General features: G+C 42.0%; 1 protein-coding gene across 1 annotated transcript in view; it reads right to left on the bottom strand.

The window, feature by feature from the left end:
- The window catches only part of PRRC2C (proline-rich coiled-coil 2C), an 80,050-nt gene that overhangs the window by 14,190 nt on the left and 40,995 nt on the right, over positions 1–24,865 (bottom strand). The window contains exons 17-31 of the mRNA XM_015423845.1: positions 23,670–23,872; positions 23,330–23,484; positions 21,905–22,253; positions 21,388–21,473; positions 20,534–20,719; positions 19,678–19,929; positions 16,852–16,941; positions 14,170–14,271; positions 10,983–11,202; positions 8,018–8,221; positions 5,686–5,798; positions 5,020–5,156; positions 3,493–3,727; positions 2,461–2,583; positions 4–153 (exon numbers count right to left, since the gene is read on the bottom strand). Of these exons, the coding sequence (XP_015279331.1) occupies positions 4–153; positions 2,461–2,583; positions 3,493–3,727; positions 5,020–5,156; positions 5,686–5,798; positions 8,018–8,221; positions 10,983–11,202; positions 14,170–14,271; positions 16,852–16,941; positions 19,678–19,929; positions 20,534–20,719; positions 21,388–21,473; positions 21,905–22,253; positions 23,330–23,484; positions 23,670–23,872 (2,605 nt within the window). The remainder of the gene's footprint in view (positions 1–3; positions 154–2,460; positions 2,584–3,492; positions 3,728–5,019; positions 5,157–5,685; positions 5,799–8,017; positions 8,222–10,982; positions 11,203–14,169; positions 14,272–16,851; positions 16,942–19,677; positions 19,930–20,533; positions 20,720–21,387; positions 21,474–21,904; positions 22,254–23,329; positions 23,485–23,669; positions 23,873–24,865) is intronic.

The raw sequence follows: 24,865 nt of genomic DNA, 5'->3' as shown, positions 1-24,865 counted from the left end.
GACTTGTGCCGGCCGACTTAGGCTCTGGGCCTGAGGCTGTGGTGGTGTGTGCTGCAGTGGAGGCTGCATGGATTGTGGAAGAGCAATTAAAGACTGGCCTGCTGATCCAAAGTTGGGCAGAGAAAGTTGCGACCCTGGTATAGGTACTGTCACCTGGAAAGAAATACAAGACAGTGGATACATCAGATCTACAGGTGGTTTAATTACTGCTTTATTTACAAAATGTGTATGCTGCCCTTTTCCATGGACTTGCTCAACTTTCCTCACAAGGCAGGGCTATTTTTGGGCAGGAACGCACAGGAATGCACAGGAACGGAGTTACGGCTGGCTCCCAAATTGGCCACGCCCAGCAGGAACTCATTAGTATAACAGGCCACACCCAACAGCAGAAACTCATTAGGATTGGCTACATTAGGGGTGCATGGCCTAACATGCAAAGGAGTTCCTGCTACAAAAAAGCCCTGGGTTTTGACAACAAACAAGGTAAGCAGAATAAGAAGCAAAAGGTGGGTGTGGCTGGATGAGCACACTTCTGGTAACATGGGGTGTGTGGCCTAATGTGCCAATGAGTTGCACTGTCAGAGGTGTGGCCTAATATGCTAATGAGTTTCTGCTGTTGGGAGTGGCCTATTATGCTAATGAGTCCTGCTGGGCTTTTTCTACCAAAAAAGCCCTGTCACAAGGTAAAAACACAGTACTATAAAGTAACTGGGAGGGAAGGCAGCATGGTACGGCCTGATATCATCAGAAGCTAAGCAGGGTCAGCTCTGGTCAGTAGTACTTGGATGGGAGACCTCCAAGGAAGACTCTGCTGAGGAGACAATGGCAAGCCACCTCCGCTTAATTACTTTTCTTGAAAGCCCCTTGCTGGGGTTGCCGTAAGTCGGCTGTGGTTTGACGGCACTTTACATACACACAACATAAAGTTACCAATTTCAAAACAAGCCATAAAAAATAAATTCATAATGAAACAAAAGTTACTTTTTAAAAAATACCCAAGTTTATGTCTTTTGGAGCTGCAGCTGTTGTTATTATTATTTATTCAATTTCTATCCTGCCCTCCCTGCGAGCGGGCTCAGGGAGGGTTACAGAGTCACACAGAAATCGTGACTAAAATGACAATGAATAGAATTTAATAAATAGAAATTAAAAATAAAACTAACATTAAAAATCAGCTGAACAACAGCCAGAGTGAGCTTGCCTGAATAACAGGCTCAAATTGGAGGGTTTCAGTGGTGCAGCTGGTTAGCTCGCTAAATTAAAAGAATCAGCGCTGTCAGCAGAGGGGAGTCAAGATGGATTTGGATGCCTGGTGCCTCAACCAACAGCCTGGTTGGAACAGCTCCATTTTACAGGCCCTGCGGGATTGTAACAAGTCCCGCAGGGCCCTGGTCTCAAGTGGGAGCTTGTTCCACCAGGCAGGGGCCAGGGCTGAAAAGGCCCTGGCCGAGGCTAACTGGATGTCCTTTGGCCTAGGACAGCTAAAAGACGTTGCTCGCTAGACTGTAAGGCTCTGCAGGGCACATATGGGAAGAGTCAATTTCTCTCTTTGTTACATCTTTGTTGCCCTTTATCATTTAACATTTATGAACAACAGTAACATTATGAAGCACATACACAGTTAATTATAATTTTTCTTTAGGAAAATATATCAAGACTCAGCAGTCATTTGTATGTTTTGACACCAGGAAGAACTGCACTGAAGATCAGATGTAATATAGGGACAGCCTGACTGATGATCACACAAGGCTCTTTGCTGACAAACCCCCCCCCCCCAAGCCTATCCGCCAGCACGCCTGCTGCAGTTAACAGGATCCCTGCTGTGGCACGCCAGAGCTCATCTGCTACCTCCCTCTCCATTCCAACAGCTCCCAGTGCAGGAGAAATTCCTGGTGGGCCATAGTCTGTAAGGTAAGCTTACAGATTTGTACCATTTTTCAGTTGATGTTCAGATGGGTACCATCAGTAGTAAGCAGATTGCTTTCAGAGTCCCACGATTACATGGGCTCCCTGCACAAGAGCTACAGGCTGAAACACCTGGGTTGTTGTTGTTTTTTTTTTAAAAAGAACAAGCTACATGTAAGTGAACTCACAATTGCTATCCATCTCACTGGAAACTTTGCTTGCTAACAGTGGGTTCTAGGTGCATTAACAAAAGTAAACAGTAGACAAAAATATGACAGAGGTCCCTTGTCAAGAGAATAACATGTTTTGAGAAACACTTCTGAGAACAGAATTCTCATACTTAAAAAAAAAGCCTCTTCAAACACACCGGCAGTTATGAGATTACTACAGTGACATTTTTTTCAAAAATGGCTTATGTTGCTGCTACCACCTACAGTGCAGCTACTTCCTCATAAGATGACACGAACCTTTGCTTTCAAAAGGATATTCTCTTGTCAAGAGGTCACAACATGACACACAACATACACAAGTTAAATACAACTGAAAGCAATTTACCGTGCCATAGTTTACCTGCTGGAGAGCGCTGGGAGACTGTGCAGTATTATAAAAGCTTGTCTGTCCTGGTTGTTGAACCTGTCCAGAATATAAATTTGAGGCCTGGGTAAGAGTAGCTCTGGCCTGAGAAAAGAGAGGTTGATAGTTTCTAGGTGACTAACTAGGTACAGTTAAATTTAATTTGAAGGAAATAAAAGAATAGATTTATGGGCTTTTCTATTTAATAATTCTCCTTACTATACACATTTTATGTTTGGAAAAGCAACACATATGAAGAAAATCACACAAATAAAATGTACATACTGTTAATTACAGTATATATTTGTAAGAGCTGATTTTTTAAAAAATAAATACAAACGTGGCATATACAGCATGGTCAGATATGAAACAGAACACCTTCTAAAGTGTTTTACACTGTTTTCTATAGAAGTCATGATGAGTAATGAGGACTACATCAGAGTGTGCATGCACTCACGAGAACTGGATTTAGAGCTCCTATTCCTGCAGCTGAAATCACGTAGGAACTGCAAGATCTTATCTAATCAACCTCCCCTGCCCTCTCTACTGTGGAGCTGGTGTGTGTGTGTGTGTGTGTCCATATACAAACTCCAGCAGTTGCCCATTTGTTCATTCAGAGTTTAACAATATAGCACCTAAAACATATATTACATTATGTGGAGCACCACACGTGGGTCATGGCAAGGCCGCCAATAACAGCAGGCCACTTCATGCAAACTGGCCATGTCGCTGGCATGATACGGCAGCAGTCACCTGGCATCCCTGCCCACCCATTGTAACGTGCAACATAATTCAACATCTACAGCCCCTCCCTACATTACTGAGCTAGAATATAATTACAGGGGGCTGAGCAGAGATTCTGTTTCACATTACACACCATGTACGGTGAGGACCTGCTGACATTTTACAAAACCCACAACTGAACTTCAGAGCAGCACAACCCCAAAATGTTTGATTTTGCTGCATCGAAACACCACGGGATTCCAACTCGGACTCCTCAGCACTGTCTCTGACCTGGAGCAGATGCGTATCAATAAGCTGGGAGCCTCCCAGCCCTGAAGCCTGGCTCAGCTGATGCTCATACAGGATAGGGATCGGCTGAGTATTCGATGGCTGCTGGAACGCAAGGCTGGGCTGTGCCTTGGCAAGCTCCTGATGCTGCACTGCTGGGAAGCTGTGCAAGGTTGTGCCAGAAAGAACCACCGGTGAGGGCTGAGACAGACCACTCTGCATAAACGCTTGCTGGGATCTACAAAAGAAGGTAAGCCAGCATGAGTCATCAAATACAGTTTAACAGTGAAGCTTTTGTTAGCAAGTGGAAACTTAATCAGGTGCTTTGATTTTGGGGTTGGGTTTTTGTTTGGCTGCTGCTCTAAATATAGTAGTGGTTAATTTTTAATGTGTGTTTAGGTTTTAACTGGACTGATATTCTGAGACACACGGGCGGGGGGGGGGGGGGGGCGAGGCGAATTGCCCCGGCGCAGTTTGATCCGCGATTACACGATCAGATGCGCCGGCGGCACAGCACGGGCCCTTCCCTCGGTGCCAGCGGGTAAACGAGGGACCGGAGGGGAATGCCGTGTGCCGGCGGGATCACACCACGGGCGTCTGGAGGCAGCCCGTGGCAAACATTTACTAGTACCTTGGAGGTACTAGTTTTTAAATGCGCATTGTCGGCGGTAAGCCACGGGTGCGCTCCACTTCCCAGATGTTGGGGTGTGATCACGCCCAGATAATCCGCCCACCTTCCGGGCCTCTCCCGCAACAACTTTGCCGTGTGACCGGGGCCTGAGTTGCACAAACTGCCACAAAAAAGCCCTCACTGGATGAGGAGCGCAGGATATGCATTGTTAATAAATAATCAATTTAAGTAAAAGCCATTCACACAGCAATTACAGACCACTGGCTTACAGAAGTTTTAAACCGATGCCAACTGGTTATTCCAACTTTCTCGCTGAAAATTAATAGGCAAGGTAGAACTTGTTAGAGACTTCTTAAACTGCTAGCATTATTTCAAGTCCTTCCCTCTGGAGCAGAAGAAGAAACTGACATTGTTGGTAGGCCAGACCTCTGGTATCTCAGAGGGATGGTATTTCACAAGTCACATTTACTGTATATTTCTTACTCTCTCAAGTCCCCGTCATCTTTCCAATCTCATCAAACCTGAACATAGAATCCCAACAAAAACACTAAATTAAAACCAGCAGCTGAAATCTTCAACAACTGTGCAGGGGGAGGTTTTGGAGACTAGGATCCCCCGCCCTGGCCAATTGCTAAAAGGCTCCGAACTTCTTTTAAAACAACTTCAGAATGGGGCTTTCTGGACACAAAATAAGGAACATTTTAGTGCACCACCCTTGAACCAACGAACATGATGTAATAATCATTGTGCACACACATTTAAGAGAGGGAGCAATAGGCAGGAACTAAAACAGCTGCCGCGGGGCCATCTACGCTATAAAGGTCAAGCAATTAGGACGTTCCTGCAGTGTGTGCACCCTCACTACAAAGGGCTTCCTATCTGTTAAAGAAAATGCTTACCTATAGGGTTGCAAGGAAGAGTTAAACAATTCCTGAGCCTGGGAAACAGTAGGCGCTGCTCCTAAACCCAACTGAGCCTGATGCTGCCCTTGCAGAGGTGCATATATGGGGATTGGTATCTGCTGAACTGAAGTGGGCTGTAAGGAAGAGAAGGGATTAAATACCTGGACAAACACAGATGAACCTATGATAGTACTGCCTACTCGGCTGGAGGGCAGCTCAAAGGTTTGAGGCATTTCCCAGCCTGTTACCAGAGATGATTTAATCAAACAGCAAAACTTGGGGTGTTATACACATAGAGCAAGTAAGCTATTCCCCCCCCCCCATCACCTCTCACTAGCCACTAGGAACCTCCCTCGGTGCTTGTGCTTGACCAATATCTGCCAGGACCCAAGTGCTGGAAGAAGTACTCCAGTTCTAACAGCTGGTCAGCTTGAACTTGCCTCATCTTTGCATATGCTGCTAAGAACATTCCACTGAAAGCCAACTGCTGTAGCCACCTGTCAACCGTTTAGTTGGACAGGCACATCCAAAACAGATAGCAAACAAGCCCTGACTTGGACAGTAAGAGCCAAGTTTTCTATTTCTATATAGAAGCGAAAGTGCTGCCCAGTATCTTACAACAGAGCTTTACTGGCAAATCAACAGTCAATCCCCTCAAAGTACCTGTGAAAGTCCTGGTTGAAATCCTTGCTGCTGGGCCAGTGAGGGGGGAGCTAGCCGTGCATGCTGAGTGTTGAACAGATGGCTTGTATCCATATAGAAAGCAGGAATCTGAGCTACAGAACCACAAGCAAAGTTAATGAGTCAAGTGGTGCCTAAATTTTAGCTAGAAAAGAAAGACACATTAATTTGCCTAAAACCTGACCCATTTTTTTGTTGCCAATTAGCAGTGGGAATTGGGACAGGCGTCATTTCTATGTTCAATCTACAAAAAGTTCATTTTGAACACTAGAACATTTAAATAAACTGTTTTGTTTTTTTAAGCCCCCGGAGGGAATTTTTTATTGATTTTTTTATCCACTACAAAAACTACAACAGTAAAGAAGGGAGGGGGGGAACTACATATACAGGAGAAAGTAAAGAACCCACTACTAACTAAAAACCCAAGAGAGGAGATCCTCCAACTAGCTTAGATACATCAAGTCTTCTCATCGTTGATCCCTTTATAAACTGAGTCAAACATTTATAGCCCTTTTCCCTTAGAGTTTAAATTTAACTGTCTAGTAACAGTACCCCCAGTCATCCCAAAACCAGAGTTCTCAAAGGCACAATTCAGAGTCCTTCAGCCTTTACTTCTTTTCCCTTCTCTTCCGCAACTTATAAGGACTTTTTGGAGCTGCTGCCCCTTGCTCAGACAGAGTCCTCTCCGGAAGAACCAGTTTCCAGCTCGCCACTGGACTTGCTGTCCTCTTTTTTTTTTTTTTCTCGTCCTCTGACCTTCCCCAGCTGAACCCTTAGGAATTCTTGAGCTTTCAGAACAGAGTCAATCTTTTCTTTTTTATCTTTGATCTTAAATGTTACGCCTTCTGGAAATAGCCATTTGTATCCAATTGAGTTTGTTTGAAGAAAAAGCACAAGTTCTTTATATTTCTTTCTGCGTTGTCTTACTTCAAATGGAATATCCATTAGCGTTCTGATGGTATTCTCCCCTGCTTTCAGGGGTGTTGCAGCAACCGCTTTCAGGATAGCATCCCTGACGTGCCTCTTCGAGAATCTTACTACAATTTCCCCAGGCAGATTATTTTTCTTTATATATCCTGAGTATGATCTATAAGCCACATCCATATCGTTGAGCAGCGATTCTGCTTTCATTTCTGTTTCTGGGGCTAGTAGCTCACTCATCAGTTCTTTAAGATTCTCCCCTCTGTTCTCTGGCACACCCTGGAAGCGCAGGACCATGTTGGCCTTATCCATTTGGACTTGCAGCATTTGATCTTCCAAGGAAGTTTGTTTCTTTTCCAACTTTTGCACTTTCTTCTTCACTTTCTGCGTAGTTGCAGCCACTTCCTTTACCTTCTCAGCATCTTGCTTCATTATTTGTATTAAATCGTTTATTTGAGTTTGTTGTGCAGTAATACCTTGAGTAAGCACGGACATCTGTTCTTTGAAGTTATTCAGCTGTTCCAGTAGAGGGCGCTTGTAATTAGCTACAGCCTTTGCCGTCTCACTGGTAGTTTCCGGTTTTGGAATCTCCGGTTTCGTTTTCAAAAGTCTTTCTTTGTCCCTCTTCCCCGCCATCTTTATCGTTTGTTTACTTTCGCAAACTTTTTAAAAGTCTCTGAATGTGCGCTTTACCGCTTAGACTCGCTTGGGTAAGTACTTCTAGGCAGTTTTCTTCGCGTTTTCTTCCACTCCCCCCCTCAATCGCTCAAAAATTCATGCGCATGGGAGGCGTCCCTCCCCCGCTCGCTTTTTTCTCCCGTTCAGTGGGGTGGGGAGCTATCTTTTCCTCTTTAGACACTACAAAATTGACTCACGTTCATAATCGGTCATTCGACCTCGCTTTCATTTCGTTTCTGCCGCGTGATCTCCTGCGCTCGGCCCGGTCAGCGTCGCTAAGCCCATTCGGTCTCACAGCACGGAGAACCGTCGGAACGAAGAGATGCCTCAATTCTCAGGCATTTCGCCCTCGAAGAGGCAACCTCTTAAAACTTCCATGGCCAGGGTCCCTTCACCGGGCCCCTGGGGTGTGTGTGTGTGTGAGCCTGCGCACCCCCTTCTTCGGCTGGAGCGCAGTTTCACCCCTGGGAGGTCTGGGAGGTGAGTCTGCTAGTTGCGCTGCCATAAACTGGAAGTCTAAATAAACTGTTATGGGTAAAGAATGGACTGCAATTAAGCATACAAGAAAGTCTAGCTTTCTTGATTTAGACAAGACATGCAGGAACGCTTTTAAGAGACACTGAGCTTAAATTCTGTCACCTCTGTCCTTAAACAAAGAGAACATAATCCTGTGCCCAGGTACAGTATAAAACATATTCCACCTGACCCCATTTACCTGCTGCTGACTGGGACACATAGACCTGTGGACTCTGCTGCTGCTGGGCAATGAGGGATGGCATACAGCTCAGCTGTGAAAAGTGGCTAGCCGATGCCAAATTACTGGTCTGTAGCTGTTGTGGTTTCACTTTACAGATGTTGGGTGGGTCGGAGGTGCTGGTTGTTTTTGTACTCAGCGAAGAGGTGGTGTATGTTCCAGCTCCTAAAAAGTGACAAATAAGCAATGTAATGCCACAACGTTTCAGCAAGTCAGTCAAATACTTAGCTTACATTAAGTAAAAAAGGGGGGAAACGGCTGGTGAATTAAAACATTTATCAATTTTGCAAGGGTATTTACCCAAGGTGGCTTAACATATGACCTCTTCCTATATTTGGCAAGGTGATGAGTCGCAAGTCTGTATGACAGATGCATCTGTTGGCATTCATGGCAAATGCTCCACTGCTGGAGAACCCCTTTTTCCAGAAGAGGGTCTAAGGCCAAACATCTTTCAAAGTCAAGCAAGGTCCCCCTCCCTGAACTGACTTTCAGAACCAGAAGTAAGCAATACTGAACAAAACAGCTATTGAGGGCATATGTTACAGTAACATGTAGCCAAACCATCCTTCTGCAGTATCTCTCACAGCTGATAGAACAATCCCCCCCCCCCGGTGCCTCTTCAACATGCTTTACGAGCTATGGGGACTGAACCATTAAAAAATCCCACAACCCTCTGCTAGCACGCCCAATTCCATCAATGTTAAACTGGAATTATAGATGCTGACACGGCCATGTCATATTCTGACTACATCAAGGTTTTTCTTTGCTTAAATTAAAGAGAACATCAGCCAACAAACACCAATTTTAGATAAATGCTAACTGTACTATTATGTTAAAGAATTATCAGAAGTTCTTTACAGTCCATATTGGATTTGTGGACGTGATCTTGCTATTGTTTAATCATAATTTTTTAAAATAATATAAACATACAACTTTGACTTAAATCAGTCATAGTACAAAATTCCCAAAAAATATAATTAGAACAACAGTCTATAGGGTATATACAACAAATATATATATATATATATATATATATATATATATAACCAAACCAATAGTTTTCACGTATTGCTAATATAGGGCAAAATGTAAATATTTATCTAACAGATGTATAATCAAAAAAGGGAAACCACCGTTCCAAAAAATTATTTGACAGTTTAGGATTTTGAGCTACTAGTGTTGCTATTTTGTCTGCTACTGCTAAGTCCCAGCATTTCAATATCCAAAGCTTCAAGGTTGGGAATTTTTGTTTGGTTCCAAACTTTTGCAATTAAGGATTTGGCTGCAGAAAGTAAGATAATAATCAGTTCCTTCTTTAACATGGTTAAAGTTAAATTCAGCCAAAAATCCAATAAAGCTGACTCTGACGTAAGTGGAATTTTATGACCCACTATCTTCAAAAATTTCTTTTACAATAATTGACCAAAAATGTTTAATACCAGGACAATTCCACCAACAATGGAGGAAAGAACCTCTCATTCCACAACCCTTCCAACATTGTGGGGTTGTCTTAAACTTACATAAAAACAGCCTATGAGGAGTTAAATACCATTTTGAATACAGCTTAAAAGATTGTAACTTTATCAACTGGTTATTTGTTGTAAATGAAAAGGAAGACCATATTTTATTCCAGTGCGATTCATTATTTAGTATTAAGTGCTCTTTTTCCCATGAAAGCTGGGGTGAGGATTTCTGTTTCCAAATCTTTTCATTCAGAAGGTGATAAATAATTGAAATAGCACCTTTAGCACTATGGTTAGTTTTTTGAATCATTTTTTCAAAAGAATTTAATGGTCTGTTTAAATCTGATGCCTTTCCCAGTTCACAAAACATATGGTTAAGTTGCTGGTATTGAAATCAGTGAATGCCAAATTTATATTTATGTTGCAGCTGTACCTGTGAAGCTAACTTACCTTTAATCATTAAGTCCCATAATCTATAAATTTTGTTTTCTCTAAAAGTTATGAAATCTACAGTCTTCCTTCCTGTCAGAAACCAGTTTTGTCCTAGAAAAACCATCATTGGTGAAACACCCGAGGGTAAAACGTGCCCGTATTTGTCCCTGAATTTCAACGTCAAACCCAGAAATTTATTAGTATAGAATGTTTTTGGTCTAGTTTTGTAGCTATTCCAAATTGCTTCCTGGATAAGATGATCTTGCTATTGTAACTGGAAACTAAACATCATTTTTATTTCCAATATTTGGTCCTGTAAAATGTTTACTATGATTTTGAAAAACTCCTCTGTATTAATAGTCTTTCTCCTAAACATTGACTGTCTTTGAGTGTTTTTAAAATATGGAGAAAATAAAAGGGCCGTACCGGTCACAGGAGATATAAAGTAAGACCAAGGCTGATGGTGCAAAAACAGGTAAAACATATTTTATTACTCAGTTAAAATTTCCAAAAATATTCCCTATGCATTTTGCCAACATATATTCTTTTAAGAATCACTATATCTAATAGTGACATGGTTTGCTGTCATCCCAAATCACAAAAGCAGCAAAACTGGCCATCAACAGAAAGGCGGGGTGTGTGTGTCTATTTACTTCAGGGACTCTCTAAACATGCAGAAAGACATGACTTTGTGAATTAACTACAAAAAATAGCCCCAAAGCCAGTCACATGAGAACTGAATCCACCCCAAGAATACAAGTGTTTAAAAAAAAGGGTTTAAAGTCAAAGGGGGTGGGGGGGGGGGGGGAGATTAGGCTGCTCAGTCCCCTGAGAGCTTAGATGCCACAAAAGAGAGATTTTTTTTGGGGGGGGGGGGAATAAGAGTGGAATTTCCAAGCTGTTTCCACTCACAATTTCTCATAGGTCCCCAACCTATAGAGTAGGATGACATCGCTAAATAGAGGAAAATAGCAAACTCAACAAGAACACGTGGCCAAATAACTTGCAGGACACAATCTACAGGCCAATACCTGACAATGACGTTGTAGGTGTAACAGAAGCCACAGGAATAGGGGGCATTGATGCACTTGAGAAAGAGCTGTATGCACCACTGGTTGGTCCACTGCTGCTGCTTCCCCCTCCACCGCCACCACTGCTGCCACCAGATATAGGAGGGGCTGTCGAAGTAACTGGTGAATTCTTCTCCCCCACATTTGGTGAATTCTCCCATGCTTTGCGAGCAGACTCCATCTATTCAGAAAGAGAGATAGCTTTAATACAAACACATTGTAGGTTTGGCTTTTACACTCATTTTTATATCAACTCACTCTAGAAACTAGTTGCTGTAGATTTGACACAGAGAGTACTCCATCTTTCTGTGTTATACCTCGGAGGATGCCAGTTACAGTTACTGGAGAAACGTCAGGTTCTACAATGCCAAGACCATGGCCACACAAACCGGAAAATCTACAGCAACCTAGTGAACTCCGGCTGTGAAAGCCTTCGACAACATATTCACTCTAGAAAGTATCAATTTCTCTGGTGAGCTGCCAGGGAAAGTTAATTGTTTTGGATTTTTCAATATGGAATTGCCTTAAAATTTGCAAACCAGAATAGATAAGTACAGTAAAGATCAGACCCATGAGTGAATCCTTAGTGCCTTCTGTAAAAATAGTTTGTCTAAAACAACCGTGAAAAGTATAACTCAGAAATATAACAGGTTAAATGATGTTAGTAGGACAGTTTACTCAATACAAGTATGCAGCTAGAACATCACAGACCTACATACATATAATTTTCAGTGCACTTGACCCAATTCTACCTTGAATGCCGACCAGAAAAGAAAATAACCTAACTTTTGCTTTCTATACCATATTTACTGCTCTTAATTTGCATGCACAACAGATAAAGGGAAAAAAACACCAGGCTTGAGTTCTTATGTTTCTTGGACAAGAATGCTAGATATCAACTAAGTATGGCTCTGAACAGTTTCAACTCTTCATGGCTCTGCTTTGGACACACTAAATCTAAGTGCTACTTTGTATAACCCCATGCTTTGGACACATTATATAATTTATGATCTGTATCCTGATACCATCTTTTCCCCTGCTCTGGATGACTATAGAAACTCCAGTTACTGATAGAAGGGTGGTCATGTAAGTTAAGCTGTTAGAGCGCCCCGCAACTTTTTGAATTCCAAACCACAGTACAGTTAATGACATTTCATCAATAAGGTTACACACTCAGTTTTCTAGTGGAACCGTATTGTAGCTACAATGCATGCTGCAAGCCATCATCCTGTTGGAACTAGAGCCAGCAAAAATTAGGTTTTGTTTGTGAAGGATATTCCCATACATAGACTATTGGACTGTGAGTTAACTTTCAAAATTGCTTTTGTTCTATCATGTTATCCAAATAATTTCGCTAGATGCAAATTGTACAGGTTTCCATAAAGAAAGAACAATATCTACAGTGTAGACCAAACAGACTCCAATCTACAATCTGGGAGAAAGAAGAGAGATTGGAATCCATACCAATGCATTTGGATAGTACTCTCCCATAACGCATATGAAAACGAGAGATTTCCATAGGCTTCTGCCTACTCAGTAGATTTGTACGGTTTTGTTTTTCTGTAGTGAATGGGGACTTTACCTTCACAACAGCTAATTAAGCACATGCTTCCTAATGCCTTATTCTAAGCATTCAAATGGTTCCTGAGATCACCACATAGTTATCCAAATGAAACCCCCCCAAGGTATATTACTTCTTCACAGCAACACTTACAGCTGCATAAATCTGCAGAGGCATAATAGCTCCGTAAGGAATGTTAAGTGGAAGTTTTATTTAAATTATACACATTTACTTTAAAAGTAGCTTTCAGAGCTGTGAAGATGATGTCTGCTAGGACATCTGTTTATCCCCTCAACATTTTCACTCTCTAATTTCACTCTATTAAGAGGATTACTTGTATACGTGATATGTACAAAGCAGGTTACTGATAACGAAAGATATCAAACCCACCCCCAAGGAGTTAAACGGGGCATGTCCCAATAGGAACCTCTTGTGCAGACAGCCAGTGAAGTGAGTTATGCAACAGCACAGAATCCTGTGAATATGTACATGCAATGAACTGTATCCTGATACAAAGGATGAGAAGAACGAGCTAAACATCCAAGTCAAAACCCCACATCAAAAACCATTCATTTGTCAATAAGGTTAAAGTTAACTATCAAGCAGCGGCTTTACTAAGTAACTGACCCAAAATTCTGAATTTCCATTCTTAAATCTCTCCTTTGTACCATCTACACAGGTCTCTGGCCAAGAGGAAATCTTTTTAATCTTCCACAAAGCCATTTTAATGGACCACCAGCCTGCAAAAAAATGCCTGAAGACACTCCAAGCGTGCCTTTCTTACATATACGGCCTACTGTATCTGCTACTGCTAAAGCCACAGTACTATATCTCTTTGAAACTAAAGCCCTACTGTTCAACACTTGGGCCTTTAATCGAAAAGGTGGGATAGAAATTTAGTGTTCCTCCATTTGGCTTATTTAGAGCACTAAGAGTTAGTATCGAAACTCACACAAAGGCAGCGAGAGACTGTCTGTGTTGAGAGGCATGATCCAATCCACACAAGCGCTTCTAATATAAAGACAACTTTCTACCACAAGCGAAACACCACGAATTATAAGACAACATCAGCGACCACTGGTATAACACAGCAACCTATCAAGCATACCACCTTACTTACTGCCAATCCCCTATCTGATGTCTGTTACATCAGCTAGCCAATATTCATTACATACTGTCAAATTAAACACTATCTGCCCAAAACAATGCACAACCTACTTCACAGAATATCCTCTGGAACCACATATTTACAAACAGTTTACTTTCCAGGAGTTCACTATGAGACATGAAGAAGACCTCATACTTTCAAGAGATACAAATCCTACCTAATGTTCTGACTTATGTACCTAGGGCTTTGGGTGGCAAAAGTCAGTTGCTTGATGTTAGTGTTCATAACAAAGTGGGGATGATAATTAAAATGTTTAGCCCTCTCATTCTATGCTCTAATGGTCTAATGGTCTATAAAGCAAAAAAGCTGCTTTTAAAAGCTGCCTTGTTGGTCTCTCCACTGAAGTCCACCAGCAAGATCTCCATTAACTGTTCCCCCTGCATGCAAGAAAATGACCCTTAGAGGGATGTGGTACATACCTTGAGGGTGAGGTCCACGGTAGCGGGAGAAACTGGAGTTAGGCTGGAGCTCTGTTGTAGAGTCTCCCTCCTAGGGAGGGGAAGGGTGTGGGGCAGGGGCACCTGAAAGGCAGGCAACACACATCACATTCTAGCTAAGTCTAAGACACAAGCCCCATCACAAGCAAGAGCTCAAGCAATACTGCTGAACTACTACAAGTCTTCCAGGACAGAGAGGATGGAAAACCTAATTGGATAAGATCCTGTCCAATTTGTGGAAATAGAACACTGTCTATGGATTTAATTCCAAAAATTAAGCTCAGGTTTGTGTTTCCTGTAGCCTGATCCCCATAGGTCCTGTTAAATGAAAGGTATGGCAGGCCTCCATATTTTCCTTCTGTAGTGCCATAAATAGGCTTTGGTTTTGTCCTCTTAGCTATGGTAAGAAGACTACACTTTTATTTTACTTCTTGTCGGTTAGGTCTAAGTTTAGGAGGAAGAACCCGAATGTGACTAGATGCCCTCGGTGAACTTAAGCTCACCTCAAATCCAAATGAGTATATTTTCCTCAAAGACTCAGATATCAGACAATCTGAAACAGTCATGCTCTCTTATTCTAGTTGTTCCCACTGATCTTACAATTCACCAGTATGTGATGCTGTCACAGAATGGGATGGAACTAGTTAAAAGAATGAAGGTACTTGAAAGTTCAGTCTGTATCTCCTACGGGTGACTCCATCTCCAAAAATCCAGTACACTAAAATCACCAGCACCCAAGAATTATCTGGGATGCAATCTACCTATAACAAAATTAAAAACCTTTCAAGCCATTATGATCAGAAGGATAAGACACAAATCTACAAACTCTTGTCACAAATCTGAGCAAAGAATATTAAATATCACCAAGTCCTTCACAGCCTATTTAGCAACCAGAAATCCTCTTGGAGCTGTTCTACCTCTGTTCTCCTACAAAACACACCACCATGCTTAAATCAGAAATGGATCCACAAAGCAAAGACCAGATGCACAAGGCCTCCCTTTTAAAGGGGTATTTTATATTGCAGTATACCAGCACCCACCAGTTGCAGGGGGCAATGACCTAACACACAAATCCACAAAGCCTCTGCAGACTTTGCCAAAAAAACCCCCCCCCCCCCCCCGACACACAAATGCAAATACTTGCACACAATCACTGCAACTGATAATTTGCTGTTTGACGTTTTAGGTTGCTTTAATTCTATCTGGAAGCTACCATTCATTTTAAAAAACTATTCAGATTTATGTGTTCACGTATCACTGTAGGAAATTAAAATACCAGGTGGCAAGTAAACATCTGTAGAGGAACTGTACCACTTTGTCCAGAACATGAAGCTTATTAATGAATATGCTCCTTTTGAGAATAATTGTAATTCACATGTTATACGCCAGACTCGCAAATTGATTTAGGGCCTGTTATATATCCAGTACTCCATCTGGCAGCACTGTTCTTACTTCTTCTAGCCCTTAGAAGAAGAGAAAGCTGCACATGCATGAGTTCTCTCTCTTATGCACACCAACAACTGGTAAGCATTTAAAGTTTGGAGAGAGAATGGCTCAATTGAGATGTCATGGTACCAAGTATCAGGTGATCGGATAACAAACACTGCCTCGGCTGACTCATGTGCTCCTTCCCCCTTCTTCCCATTGCTGGAGATAACCGTAGTTTATCACGACATCTGAATCACATGAACATTCCCTCCAATCAAAGGCTGAAACCTTTAGACTGTGGTTGGCAGTAACCACCATGTACCCAATTCAAATGCCACAGAAAATGATATTTACTGCAAAACACACAGAAGAGAGAGAGAAAGAGTAGACAATCCTGAAGAGGGAGGAGCATATGAACCCATAGAAGCTCATACCACTGGCTGAAGGGTGTCTGAATCCAGCCAGTGTGGACAGGTACCATGGACAAGTATTAACAGAATGCTAGAGTCCGAACCGTGGTGGCTCAGAGGTTAAGACGCTGAACTGCAGACCGGAAGGTCGGTAGTTCAGCAGTTCAAGACCCTAGTGCCTTGTGATGGAGTGAGCTCCCATCTCTGGTCCCAGGTCCTGCCAACCTAGCAGTTTGAAAGCAAGAAATTGCAAGTTGTATCAGTCAGACCTGAATTACTTGTTGAAAACATCCACCTGGTAACCCCTCTTGAACCTATATGACTTTAGAATGCTGGTGGCATTCACAAGAATGAACTGCTTCCTCATCTTTAAAGCTAGCTCAGAGACTGAGGCTAGTCAGGGACAGATCTGGTCCTGCAAGTTTTCTAAAAGCAAGTTAGGTAAGGGTTTGTGGGTCTCAACGTTATAACAATGTGTGATTCCTTATCATATGGTACGCATTACTGTAACTATTCCTTTAGCTTGCAGACTTCTTTTAAACAGCGTTCTATTTTTCCCCAACTCTTGAAAGCTTTTCCAGTTTCTGATCTTCTGAACAGTCATGTACTTCAAAAACCTTCATTAGATCTCTTAAAATGATTTCCAGCATTATTCACTCACCATATTTCTTCTCGATAGAAAGCATCCCTAGAAAAACTACGGAGTGCCATCTACTACATGGTCAAGCAGCTAGGCTGCCACAATAGAAAGCTAAAATATAAAACACTAAGCTTAAAATCCAAGCAGAAGGGACAACTTAAACTCCGAAGTTACTGACAAGCTTACATTTGTCACCAAAGCCTCTTCCATCTTTGCACTGCTTGTAGCCACTGTACTGGAATGAGAAGAAGGCGTTGTGTAATCTGTAACAGACTCCTGCAAAGGGGAAAAAAGTTGAAGAAGCTGATCTATATATCCATTTTTCCCCCAAGAAGCAGAGTAATTTGAACATACAAAAACTTAACCAATCACAATCAAATTTCTTGCACCAATGTTAGAAGGATCAAATTTATTGTACTAACGAAGTTGTCAATTCAGCACTTTTCCAAAAAGCGGTGATGTTCACCCACAGGATGTTAGCTTAAATCCACAAGAGGACATGGGCTTGTCGAGGGATATGCTTTAGACAGATTTTAACTTGTAGGTTATACCCAAGGCAATTCTTCTGCTAAGCACAATCGGTAAGTATAATTGCATGACACAAGCTGCAAGTTCCACACCGTCTGCCTTGATACCACAGGAAGAATACCGTTTCTTGCCATTAATTCAGCAACAATGACAAAAAAATCTCCTCAAACCAGACGCCTGACTAATCAATAACTACTACAAAGGCTAGGCCGGCCACATCTTTCCTCATGTACCTTCAGACTGTAGGAGGGTCTCTCTCCTAGCTATTGCTGCTTATAGTTGTGAAAGGATGACCTAGGTGACATCTTCGAAAGATCTTTTTGCACAGAAAAAAAATCTTGATCTTTGGGGGTCAGCTAATTCAACTGTGAGGAAATGTGCTGCTGATTCCCCTGAAGTATTCAATGAGTTCTTATGCATGCTGCTGCCAAGGCAGTAGCTATTAGTTTTTATTTGTTCATAATGTTTATTGATAACAAATAAAATGCTTAAGAATCAAGAGAAGAAAGTCCTCAATGTCTTAGAGGTAGTAACTGAAAGCATAGATAAGAATGATATTTCATTCTTGACAGCGGCCTGGCTATCCAAACGTCAGGTGGTCTTGGAGCAAACAGATCAACAAAACCCATTTCAATACAGATTCAGGCCTGGGTTTGGGGCAGAAACTGCCTTGATAGCTCTTATTGACAATCTTTGCTGGGAGAGTGATGGGGATTGCTCTCCAGGTTGTTCCCTTGGACCTCTCAGAGGTTTTTATACCATCAACCATGGTGTCCTGCTGGAGCACCTGGCTGAGCTGGGAACACTATGCTCTGCTGGGCCCCCTCCTACCTGACAGGCTGGTTTCAGAAGGTGGCAGTGGGTGGCTGCTGCTTGGCCCCAACATATATTTTAAAAATAAAGTGGCAATTCAATGAAGCATTCAAGGATAAAAATGGTAGATTTCAGTCTCTGGAGGCAGCCAAGAAAGCTTTCAAGTAGTAGTGTAGTTGCTCAAGTTTACCAATATTTATCCAGTGAAATAAAGGTTTTGGGTGACCTTTAGTTATGATCAGGGTGTGGGATCAGGGTCTATGACACGGGAATCTAGCCTGGGTACAATGGATTTCACAACACACAGCACTGTTTATTTACTCCTTAGAATGACCACACACAAAAGATTAAGAGATCCATGCGCCAACTGAATGTTCTACAGTAGAGCCATATATTCCTGGAGAATCTTTAAGCATGTAAGGAGACCTCTGCTGGATCAGCCCAGTAGTCCATCTAGTCAACAATACAACACCTTTATTAGCATATACAGTCCATCTAGTCTAGTCACACCATGGCCAACCAGTTACACCAGTGGGCTAAAAAAGCACAGAGGCCAAGGCCTTTCCTTGATATTGCCTCCTAGTCTACTGCCTCTGAATGTGGACGTTTCGTTTAGTCACCATGGCTAGTGGCCACTAATAAACGTAGCCTCCATGAATCTGTGTAATCCCTTTTTAAAGCCATCTATGCCTATGTCAAAATTTTAACTGAACACACACATTTTCAGACAAGCTTTAGTAACATCCTCACCACCACCCATACACAGAAATTAGGAATAGCTACTGTGGTTGAAACTAGATGTCTAGTGGATGCTTCTGTCATACAACTGGCAGAACAAAGCGAGAACAAAATTGCACTGCCTGAACTTTTTCAGAGATTTGCAGTTATTGTTCCTTGGCAAGCTCCAAGAGCAGATGCACATCAATAAAAGCATGTATAGAGATCTGTGTATATAGACTCTGCTCAAATTCTCAGGTGCTTATTAAAATATTTATATTCTGCCTTTTGATGTAGTTCAGAGAAGCTTACAAAAACAAAATTTGCAAACATTACGCCAAAAGAGCATAAAAAACTGTAGAGCAGCAGACTACATTAAACGTAATACAGCTGCTGAAATAACCACAATAGCAGATGACGTCATCAGCAAAAGGCAACTAGGTGACGCAGTATTACAATCAGAGAATGATAATCAGAGTAAAAACACAACAAACAGCACAACCCAAAGCAGTGCAACACAAAAAAGACCTTCACCTTCTGTTGAGAAGGTGCCAAATGAACCAGACACACAGTGCCATCACTCAAAGGCCCCATGGCATGTCACCACCTGCCTCACACCCACAGGCAGAGAGGAGAGAGAGGTCTATGTGAAAGACCTTAATGGTGGGGTCTGTACATAAGGAGCAGATGGTCCCTGAGACAGGGTGGCATAAAAACACCATCTTATTCATTTCTGCTTTTACAAGTGAGTTCTGGAAGTATCTGTGACAAAAGCCATATAGAAGGAACGACAGTGAAACCAGATTCTTCACAATCTGGTATATTTTAAGAACATTCACCAGACTGATCAAATGGTTCACCCTCTCTAAAGCTACATTTACAACTAAATGCCAGTGATTCAGCACTGAGGAGGAGCTGGTCTTTCCTAAGGAGCCATTCTGCTTTATTTCCTACCTTCTGAGTTGTTCCAAACTCTGTAGAAGAAACTGATATCATTGTTCCGATTTCAGTCCCAAGTTCTGAGGCTGCCTTAACTTCTTTGGAGGTAACAGGGTCTGGACTTCTGACTGCAGTTGGACTGGATTTCTCTTGTCCTTCAGAGTCCCCTTGCTGAGCCTCTTTTACCTTTTTGTTCTTTAATGACCGCTCTTTCCCAATTGGACCAGGCTTGTACTCTTTGTTTTCTACGGGACTGAGATCTGTGATCTGAACAAAATTTAAACATTACAGTTTTTAAAATTTCATATGTTGAATTTTGCAATCCAGATCCAAAGCACTAGGAACAGAAAGCCCTCTCCACCAGGTGGCAGCCTGAGTGTAGTGGTGTAAAATAGCATAGTTTCAAGAACAAAGAACTCACAGTAGAATTTATCCAAGTGTGTGTCCTTGATTTAACGTGTTCAGAAATTGGAAAGAGAGCACTAAGACTTAAATTATTCCCACTATTACAGAATAAATCCTATTTATGCTCAATGAGCCTAGGAAAGAAAATGTTTAACTTGAGAGCAAAATTCTAGTGTTTTATTTGAAAGAAAAGCATAGAGGGGGAATAAATGGAGGACATTCAGACACCTTTTCGATGCTTCATTAAATGGTAGTTTCAAGCTCCATGCAGCAAAACTCTTTGGCCAGCGTGGACATTCTGCTGAGGTAATCAACCCCTGGACACCTTCCCCATCAGCCATATAGTATCATTTATTTTTCCTAAGGTTATGTAGAAAGGGCTTTTACAGCATTTCCTGTTTGATGGGATCAGAGTGCCATCTGCTCATATTTCTGTTGTTTCCAGGAACAGGAAAATTTCACTTACCTTTTGCGCCTTTATAGGTCCCGCCCGAGGTTGCTTCTGCCTTTGCTCTTTTGGCTCAGGGAGTTTCTCTGAGAGTTGCTCTGAAACTGGGCCAACTTCATTGTCGCTCCCACTAGAGGCTGGAGCTCCAAACTGAATAGTTTCTATTCCCAGCTCGATTCCACTTTCTTGCCCAGCAGCTGTTCCCTAGTAAGGATCCAAGGAATTTTACTTGTAAAACTTAACAAAATCAGTAGTGCTACATTACATACTTTAACGTAACCCTAATGAAATGTGTACATGCAAGCAATGACCATGAAAAATGGAATTCCATTATCAGGTTTGCTTTAAGTGATATAAGAGGTTGGTTCCTAAGGTTGCTTTCCATCTATGGAAGGAAGCATGCATTTTTTGATGATTCCTTCCTTCCAGCGAAGACTCTCAGCCACCTTGTGTGCTATTTATGCAAAACCCCCCCCCCCACGTTCTATAGGAACAACATTTCAGGGAGGTCAGAGGGCTGCAGCTGGGTGGGGGAAAATAAGCAACATACAGCACACCCCTTCTGGTGGTAGAAGTGATTTGTGTCAGCAGAAAGTGACCTTTAGAGTCAGCAGATCTTGATAATAAGATCATGCACTGGGAACAACAGATTGAGCCAATGGCTGCTTAACCCATGGAAATAAAATTCAGCCATTCAGTTCAACCATTTAAGGTTGTCTTATCTGATGGATATTTATTTAGAATATTCCTGTACTGCTTTATCCATGGTCCTGCTCGAGGATATGGATCTCGTTCACTTGACTTCTATTCACTGACAAATTACAAATCTGAATATACTCCATCCCTCTTGCTTTATTACGTCTGTCTCTTACCTCTGGAGATGTAGCTGATCCAAATGATGTCAGAGGCTTATTCCATGCACTGACTGAAGGAGGTTGCGGAGGACTAATTGGTCCCACTGAAAGTCAAGAGAACAGAATGGAACTAGAACATTTGATGGTAAAGATGCTCACTGCAAAAACAATTATGGGTTTGTCCACACATGCATAGAATTAGCCACAGGCAATAAAATGCTAACCCTCCCAAATCCACCCCCCTTTTGAAGGGGCCACATACACTAGTGCACAAATGGAAGCCAGAAAGCTCATCTACTACAGACTACTCTAGCAATCTTACTGTTAGAGGATGCTTAAGAAAAAGAGGGGGAAACAGATACTAGGTTCCACCCCCACCCCCCATGCAAGGGCAAACCTTGTTGCTTACTAGAATTAAAGCCTATTTCAGATGCTGATGCATCATCTGTGTGATGCAGACAAAAAATTCCAAGTTAAAATCACAGGGTTCACGTTTTTCTACATCTTTAGCCAGGTGAAAAAGAACTCTGCTTACATTTTTTAGAGATGTCATTGAGGACCGCTGTGGGTGGCACTTTATTGTCCCATAATTCAGATCCAACAGCATTATGAGAAGGCGTGTTCTGAAGATTTTTGCTTGTTGTTGTATACTCTGTACTGCTGCTTACTGCACATGTTGTCGGTGCTTGCGGTTGAACTGCCACCTGTGGACTTGGAATCTGAGAGATACACTGCAGTGGGAGTTGAACCGCTTGTGCTTGAACTTGCTGAGCAGCAGCTGCGGCGGCGGCGGCTGTTGCTTGCTGTTGCTTTTTAGCAAACCTCGGTGGTAGTTTGGAATTTGGACCCCTTCCCTTTTCATTTGAACTCTTTTTGGTCCAAACCTAAAAATAAAGGAATTTGTAAGAGGATTCTGCATGCTGCCTGACCAGAAAACTCTGAATACTAAATGCTAGTACTTTTCACTTGTTCAACAGTATGTTTATAACAAGCCTCCCCGATCTTAGGGAGCTAAGGTATTCTATTGTATCATTACAGCCTTCTTGCCCACTGGACCTTTCTGTTTATGACAACTGTAGGGATTTGGAAAGGAGATCTATAAAATTAGACTGTATGGAGAAAACAGAAAACATTTATTTAGATTCAGCACAGTAGGGTCAGAAGAAGGTTTAAGAAAGCATACCTTTTCCAAACCTGGTTTGGATTCAGTGATCCGTCAGCCAAAGGCACTGACTGTTGTGGATCCTTCCGACATCTCTCCCCCCTCCCCCCCCCCCCCCCCCCCATTTCTTTCTAGCTCTGAAAATTTATTCCCAGGGTTGTGGGACATGTGCAGGCGTGCTGGGCTGAAGTGGGGACAGAGAAAGGGACAATGTTGCCTTTCCTGAGTAATTTCAACCCCTTTTCTCTCCTACTGCAGCCCACTGAGCTTTATGATTATTAATGTGGGTCCAGTAAATCTATTTTCCCAAGCTCAGGAATGGCTGCTGAAGGGATTGGTGGAGAAGTAGGGAAGATTCACAATCCTTGTGCAAACAGATGGCTGGACCCACCTCTTGTCTATATAATTTCTGGAAAAGCGCAACGGATATGATAGGGAATACCAAGGGTCCAAACATATCTCACAGGTTGATTATGCGACCATCATCTGTCTCGCTTTGCAGCTTTCCCTAATCTTTACACCCCTGCACCCTATTCTGCCCAAAAGACCTTCAGAGATTCTTACACAATAAAAGCAATCATGAATAATCTACTTTACTTGTGCTGCATGACTTCAGCTACAATAGGGCATTGCAAAAGCAAATAACTCAGATTTCTTTTGAACGAACCAGAAGGTGAGCGGGTAATGGAAGTGAAGAGAAAGACTATTTGAGGAAACACAAGAAGCAACTTAAGGATGCGTCTTTTAAAATTTGTACAGAAGACCTGTGCTAAAACATCCACATGCATTATTTTCAACCTGCACAGTCTGCTCTTCCTTCTTCCTGCGTTCTTCATCTTGCAAGCGTTTTTGTTGCTTTTTTGACACCACTTCAGTAAAACCGTCATTGTTCAAGTTGGACTGGGAATCTTCAACTACTGTCACTTCGGGGTGGTCATCGATGATGACAACACCTGTAAACAAAGACCACATGTTTAGTTGGAAATATACTGAAGCTTGAACAAAAATCAATGGAGTCATCACAACCAATAATGCTACTACAAAAGAAAGACAAACAAATACAGAATAGTATTTAGCATCTGCTTAAGTCCACCATGTACTTTTTCTTCAACAAATGCTTCTAGACCTCGGGACCTACTTGCATAGTTGTTGAGGTCAAACTGAGAGATTGCATCCACTTTCTCTTTGGGCTTCTTTGGACCAGATTTGGGCTCTTCACGCTTCTTGTTGTTGACATCTTTCGAGCCTTTCAAGGCAGCAGCACTTCCATTCTCTTCCTGATGCAAAGTGCTACCGACTGGTTCAGTGTTAACCACAAGAGGTGCTTGTTCTTCAAATGGTCTATACCAGAAAAAGAATAAATCAGTCACCAGAAGCATCATAGCCAGTACTTTGGGAAAAATACAGCACTGTGAAGCTAGAGATGTGAGAGCCCCCACACCAGGGGGGAGGGGACAGAAAAAAGCAGGGGGGGTTACATTTTGTTTTAATTTTAATTGTGGTACTAACACTAAACGCTATGGCATAGCTCTTTATAGAAGTTTCAAGGTGTCACCTGTCCTCAGTATTGGATGGGAAGAATAATCTATCATGGGAAGCCCTTGCTTGGAAAGGACCGTCACATCAAGACCAAAGTTCCACTCAGTCCTGTGATTATAATACAGGTAGTCACAAAGGAGGCTACATTTTGACAGCAGAAAATCCCCGCCATTTATCTGAAGTGGAAAATAGTACTTTGGATGCCCTACCTAGCACAGGATCCAAGTTTGAATCTGAAGTATACTGTACATGTTAAACCTCTACTCAGCAGTACAGCTGTTCACCTACAGCCACCATCCAAACCTCACTTTGTTAACTGCTTCATGAGTTATTAGGAACACTGATAATATGCCAGATGTTGTCAGAATGACAGCTACAAAATTCTGCCATTTTCTAGGCAAATTTGTCAGCTTCCTAAAATTCTGAATAATAAATGTTGTTTCTTGGGGGGGGAAATTATATTTACGTACTGAAAAAAATACAGCTTGCTGAATGGGCTAAAGACATGCTGAGGTATTTTTTAGTGTACAGAAGTGATTCCTCCACAGCGTACTTCAACATTATGAAGGATAAGGTCTTCATTGAGTCACTCTAAATTATGGAACTGCATCATGTCTGTCAAGTTCTCAAGCTCCTTATTAACTTCCATAACTGAAAACATCCAAATGCTATGTGCCGTCAAGTCGCTTCTAACTTATGGTGATGCTATGAATTAATGATCTCCAAAATATCCTATCATTAACAGCCTTGTTCAAAATTCTTGCTGTCTCATAAATGAGTATTTAAAAAGAAATT

Source organism: Gekko japonicus, unplaced genomic scaffold, assembly GCF_001447785.1.
Source record: "Gekko japonicus isolate JY-2015 unplaced genomic scaffold, Gekko_japonicus_V1.1 scaffold281, whole genome shotgun sequence".
NCBI lineage: Eukaryota > Metazoa > Chordata > Lepidosauria > Squamata > Gekkonidae > Gekko > Gekko japonicus.
The sequence above is the reverse complement of the archived record's forward strand: the minus strand, read 5'-3'. Positions and strand labels throughout refer to the sequence as shown.